The 6,545-nt window shown below is 32.6% G+C and overlaps 1 protein-coding gene across 1 annotated transcript; it reads left to right on the top strand.

Annotated features, from left to right (window-relative positions):
• Positions 1 to 3,443: 3,443 nt before the first annotated feature.
• LOC149259151 (LEAF RUST 10 DISEASE-RESISTANCE LOCUS RECEPTOR-LIKE PROTEIN KINASE-like 2.5) lies at positions 3,444 to 5,199 on the top strand. The gene is made up of 2 exons (XM_089375032.1): positions 3,444 to 3,536; positions 3,622 to 5,199. The coding sequence occupies exons 1-2, from the start codon at positions 3,491 to 3,493 to the stop codon at positions 4,959 to 4,961; spliced, it is 1,386 nt and encodes a 461-aa protein (XP_089231158.1). The 5' UTR covers positions 3,444 to 3,490; the 3' UTR covers positions 4,962 to 5,199.
• Positions 5,200 to 6,545: the final 1,346 nt, after the last annotated feature.

Below are 6,545 nucleotides of genomic sequence, written 5' to 3'. Positions count from 1 at the left end.
TCAAGTTTTTCATTTTAAAAGATGTCTGCACCTCAAAAAAATTCAATCTCTGCAGGGAGTTAACATAGATCTATGTTAGTTTAGAATCATCAGTATCATTACTATCTTTATGGTTTCAAGTTTCTTGTGTTAACATAGATCTATGTTAGTTTAGAATCATCAGTAACATTACTATCTTTATGGTTTCAAGTTTCTTGTGTTATATATTATGATGAGATGACATAGTGAATATAGCCAAATTAATAAACATTTTTATTATTTTTCAAATTATAAACATTTCATAAGTTATTAAGAAATGATTTCATAAAATTTGATATATATATATATATATATATATATATATATATAATGTATTGAAATAGTAATATTATATCATGTAAGTTTGAATATAATATTTAAGTGTATTTAAGAAATTTTCTATAGGTGAGGAGTTATTGATTTCATGGTTTGAAAAATGTTATTTTTTATAATATTTTCATTTTTTTATATTCTAGAGGAACCTAGTAAATTTCAAGGGGTTTATAATTTGTCATTCTCTTAGTAAATCTAGTCATAACCAAGGGATTTGAACTTTGGATCTCTCGGCTTTCATAGATTTTACATTACTTTGATCACCACTAACAATTTTTATTTTATTTTATAATTTTATTTAATAAAATTAATTGAGAATAATAAGTTTTTTTATTGTTTTAATTGATTTAATAATTTAATAATGGAAATAGAAAAAAATCCTTCCTTATATATATTTATATCATTTATATCATAACTCTTATTGTGTTATTTCTTTCACTTGATTTTACTTAAATTTTCCCTTCTTTGATTTACAACTACAAATTGATTATATTATATCAAATAATTTATGTAATAAGTTAATCATCCCTATCTTTGAATAAAAGGATAATTGTTATGATATTATATAATACATATAAAATGAGGGTACACAATTTAGTAATCTTTTTTTAGGTTGAGTAGTTAATATTTTTATATAATAAAGATTTGTTGGAATTTAAAATTTAAGTTGTGTAATTATTTTTAAGAGATAGAGGTTGGATTTTGGGCCAAGAAATTTACAAAAGATGATTGCATTATATTTTTTTGTTGTCTATCTATTAAAAAAAAAATCAAAATTGTCTTCATTCCTCCATATTCTTAAGACATTACAACTAAACACATGATGATAATATTCTAGGGTTCCGTCATATTTAATATCATCAACAAAGAACCAATATCAACCTCACCACCCTTGTCACAATCCCTGGGTATGAACATAACTTCATATCTATGTACAGATACCCGACAAACCATTAAATAAAACTTGAGGTTGAGCCACGAGCATGATTGACATATATAATTCATCGCAGAGCCAAAATCTTCAGAAGTGTGGGAAGTCAAAATCATCATTAACTTCAATTCACTGCTCAAGAAATGTTTAAATGTGTTTAAATAAAGACCCACCCACTCTAGCCGATGGCTAGACGAATGATTGTATTAGATTGAACATTAAGAATGGACGAGGAGATACCACTTCAAACTCATGATGTGCCACTAAGAGTGGAATTTAAAAAATTGCAGTCGATGAGTGTTTGACAGCTAAGCTACCAATCCTGTCAACTTCTGAATCCGTGCCAAGATAAGACCAAGATGTGTAACTTCAATGCTCGATTCTAGGGACCATAAATTCCATATAAATGTTAAAGCCTTGTAGACATTTGCGTACCATTATAGTCTTGATCTTTTCCTAGCTAGCAATAGTTCAAGTCATTTCCATAATGTTGAAAACTTGACTTGGTTGTTGGATGAAGTTTTCAGACCCTAAGCAAATTGGAACATTATTTTTTCTTTAGGGATAATTAGAATCCCTTAGAGCCCCTCTTGCTTTTGCCTCCCCTTAAATTGTACCATTTTCACAATAAAAATGTTTTAATGAATTTTATATATTAAATTTATTTACACATTTGAGAATACAATTTAAATTATAAAAATTCACAATATTACCCATTAATTATATTACCCAAAATTAAAACATAAAATAATTAAAATAAACAATAATAATATGTATTTGTTGCGGAAAAAACAAACATAATATATAACATTATAAATTATAAATGGTTTTATTATATTTATTTAAAGTCAAAATCTTTTTAGAACTAACTCATCATTCAGAACTAACTCATCATTCAGATACAAGGAGGTTCAGTTTGGATTGTGACCATAGACACTTCACTTCCCCTTTTCCAATACTCATCCCATCTTTGTGCGTAGAAGAATGGAAATTTCAAGGACAAATCACAAATTCAAAATAAAACACGGACAACAAATTCAATTGTGCACGTGACCAATCTTCTAGTAACTTTTATATCTACTTTGACGCTCCATTCAAACAATTTAAAGCACATTCTATTATTTAGTGTACCACCCTTCTTCCACGGTCTATTATTAATTTCTTTTCGACCTTATTCCACGTTGGCCAATGTTGATACTATCCATCTCTTTCGTACTTCCCCGTTGATTTTGACATTGATTCCGCTCTGATTGCTCTTAAATTCTCTTGTAATTCATTTATTTCTCTGCCAAATTCACTTTTTTGTTTATCTTCTTTTGTAAGATCTCTCGGCTTTCGCGTGCCAAAATGAGGTACTCCCTCCTCATGCTGCTCCTCTTTACCTCTATTGCTTCTCCAGCTGGTGATGATTATTATCCATCTTTCAAAGACTGCGCTCCTTTTACTTGTGGAAATTCCACCATTCAATATCCCTTCGGCCCATGTGGCCCTCTAGGCCCTCTATATAATTACTGTCCTGATGATCATCAGATTACGCTATTGCCCTATGTCTCTAACAGCAATTTGGAAGGCAGAGTAGTTGGAGAGATCGCAAAATCCTCTTACTCTACTGGAACCCTTCAAATCACCTCATCTTATATCGATCTACTGGAGTTTTACCCTTCTTTTGGACTGGATTACTCAATCTTTCTCATGCAGACACGCTCGGAATCAATTGTTAACTGTACACGACAACCACCCGACGTATTCTTCAATGGCTCCCTCATCAAGAGGTTGGATTGCACAGCAAGCAACAGATATTGCTTCTTTTACCCTCAGGCAGGTTTCCAAATTCCAAGTTGCGACAACTATCCTATAGTCGTTCCAACAAACAAAAGCTACAATATTAGCGCGGATAAGGATTTCGAACAACTCCACCAAAGAGGATTCCAAATTAAATGGTCTATACACGACCATACTTGTGATTCTTGTAAAGCCAGTGGGGGAAGATGTTACTCCCGATTCTACCCTTATATTTATGATGGCCAGCAGAATTATGACACATATTGCATTTGTCCTCATGATGATGTCCACTCCTATGCTTGCAATGATGGTGAGAATCTTTTGTGTTTCGCTACCTCCATCTATATGCTACTTTACGTTATGTTGTGTTAACTATCAACGTTACATTGTCTCACTCGGCAGTTTCTTTTTTGTTTGCCTGAAGGAATGGTAATACAATACGGAAAGAGGTTATCTGCAAAGAACTTGGCAGGTAAATTGCTAGTCTTTAAAACGGAACCATTCTTTATGGATGCTTATTTTTCATGTTCTAATGACCATTTCAACTTTATTTCCAGCTATATTTATTGCAGTATGTGCTGTGTTTAGCATAGTAGTGGTCTGTTGCATAATGGTTCGTCGTCGAAGTTGTTGCTGTCAGAGGAGTTCCTGTGAGCAGCAGCAGAGCATTCGAGCTTTTATGGATCCTGCAGATTCGAGACCTCCCTCGGTTGAGAATTTCTTAAATTATTATTCATCACAAGCGCCTGCTAGGTATTCTTATAGTCAGATTATAACTTACACAAACAATTTGGAACACAAGCTTGGCAAAGGAGGTTTCGGGACTGTTTATAGAGGAAAACTTCCCAATGGACATCTAATAGCTGTGAAGATATTGGATGAGTCGAAACAGAGTGAGCAACAATTCATTGCAGAAGTGGCTACAGTGGGAACGACCTGTCACATTAACCTGGTGCGCCTATTGGGTTATTGTTCTCAGGGATCCAAAAGAGCTTTGGTGTATGAATACATGGTAAATGGCTCTTTGGACAAGTATATCCATGGAGACCATAAGGAAGAGATGGATTGGAAGCAGTTGTTTTCAATTGCAGTTGGTACAGCTCGCGGCATTGCATACCTACATGAAGAGTGCAGAAATCGCATCTTACATTGTGATATAAAGCCCCACAATGTTCTCCTTGATGCCAATTTTTTGCCCAAAGTTGCAGATTTTGGTCTAGCCAAAATATCAGACAGAGAGGAAAGTCACGTTTCTGTGGCGAATAGAGGAACACTAGGCTACGCTGCTCCAGAGATGTGGTCAAGGCTGTATGGAGTTGTCACTGATAAATCTGATGTGTATAGCTATGGTATATTACTTATGGAGATGGTAGGGCGAAGGAAGAACATTGATTATAAGTATCTAGAAAGTAACTCAAGTAAATTCTTCTATGCAGAGTGGGCTTTTAAACAAGTGGAAAAGGGAGAGTTCGAAAATCTAAGAAAAGAGGACATGTCAGAGGAAGACCAAGTCATCGCCAAAAGGTTAAGTTTAGTTGGGCTGTGGTGCATACAGTTCAAGGCATCTCGTCGTCCCTCAATGAGCAAAGTTGTCCAGATGTTAGAAGGAGACGTTGACATTAACACTCCTCCATTCCCATTTCCTGTGGACACACCTTTGCAGCGATCTTCTTCTCACCAATCTTCTTCATCGAGTGCTTCGGAGATTCAAATGGTGGATCCCTCCAGTCATTCGGAGGTTCAAATGGTGCATTCATCTCGTCGTCCCTCAATGAGAAAAGTTGTTCAAATGTTAGAAGGAGACGTTGACGTTACCACTCCTCCATTCCCGTTTCCTGTTGACACACATTTGCCTTTGCAGGGATCTTCTTCTCACCAATCTTCTTCTTTATCTTAATCTTTGGACATTCAAATGACCGATCTCATCAGTACTGAGACTGCTGAAGCCTCCAGGTAATCTAATATGCTACAAAGGATAGTGGAAAAAAATACCTGAAGGCAAAGTATAGAGCAGTTTTCAATTGATTCTATTCAGCGTAGTGTTATTTGGACAGTGTTTTGGCTTATTCACTTTGAAACAATTTAAAAAAAGTGCGTGCAAGAGCACTTTCCAATTAAAAAAATATGGTGTAAAAGAGCGGGTCTCAATTAAGTAAAAGAAAATGTTTCAATTGAATCCTTTGAACAAGGTGTTATCTGTATAGCTTCAAACAATTTAAAAAATGTCTTTACAAGATAAAGTAGTTGTATTGTTTAACACCTCGATACCTGTTAGTGTATTTAATAAACTCCCAAGAACAAACTGTCTACTACTGTTTGTGGTATATTTTATCATCTCTAGCAAGTCTATAATATCCAACTCTTTCTAATAGCCTTATCTGAAGTGTATTTATGCCTATGCCAGGCTTTTCCTCATGTATGATACATTTACTGTTCAATTATCTTTCAAGGTGAAGTTTCACGCTTTCAAATTATATACCAGAAACTGATTCCGGTTATTTTGAAATGGTATATTTGAAAACTGATTTGGGTAAACTGATTCCGGTTATTTTGAAATGGTATATTTGAAAACTGATTTGGGTAGTTAAAAAATTGGAATTTATATATTTGAATGCCAATTTTGAAAACCCAGTCTTACTATTGTTAAGCTTGCTGAAGTATTTTTTCAAAAAGTGTACCCCTCTTTTTCATAGAACGAGTAAATTTTCAAAAGGTTTCTTATTATATCTAAACTTGCTCAAGTAATTTTTCAAAAAGTTTACCTCCATCTGTTTCATATTTATTTGTTAATCTCGTAAAGAATGTGTTATTATTTCTTTCATATTTATTTTTCAATATTATAAAGCCCATGTTATTATTTTTAAACTTGCTCAAGTAAATTTTCAAAAGTTTTACCTCCCCCTCTTTCATATTTATTTGTATCTTTTTGGTTAGGATAATATATCCCCACTCTATCTAAACATGTTCAACTTTACCTCTTTCATATTTGGGAAACATATTTTCATTAGGATATAAGCATTTTTTTTATATAAGTTGTTTTTTTTCTATTATTTGGTATGAGAGGTTATGAAATTTTATTTTGATTTTTATAATATTTAATTTAATTTAATTATGATAAAAAAATTAAATGTAATTTAAATATAGTGATTTATTTATATTTGATTTTATGTTAATTTAATCTTATATAGGGATTATTATTATTATTATTATTTTATATTCAAATTTTGACATATGAGTTTTTCTCATCATTGTAACAAAAAATTTCTTTGGTTTACGTCAAGGTCTAAAAGGACTTTTTCTCTATCTAATATCTTATTTTCGTGAGATAGACCACATCACGAATTAAATTCTCTTTTCTGTTTTTTTTTACTATTGTTAGGGTTAAAACTACAATAGAGCGAAGTTAAAAAAAAAACATTCAATTTAATCAATAATAAGAAACAATCTTTATTAACTACCATCTAAGGATAAATGACACACC

The sequence above is a fragment of the Pinus tabuliformis genome, chromosome 6, assembly GCF_031772625.1.
Source record: "Pinus tabuliformis cultivar Carrire ecotype Pingquan chromosome 6, CPIR1, whole genome shotgun sequence".
Lineage (NCBI taxonomy): Eukaryota > Viridiplantae > Streptophyta > Pinopsida > Pinales > Pinaceae > Pinus > Pinus tabuliformis.
Note: the sequence above shows the minus strand (reverse complement) of the source record. Positions and strands in the feature narration are given on the sequence as shown.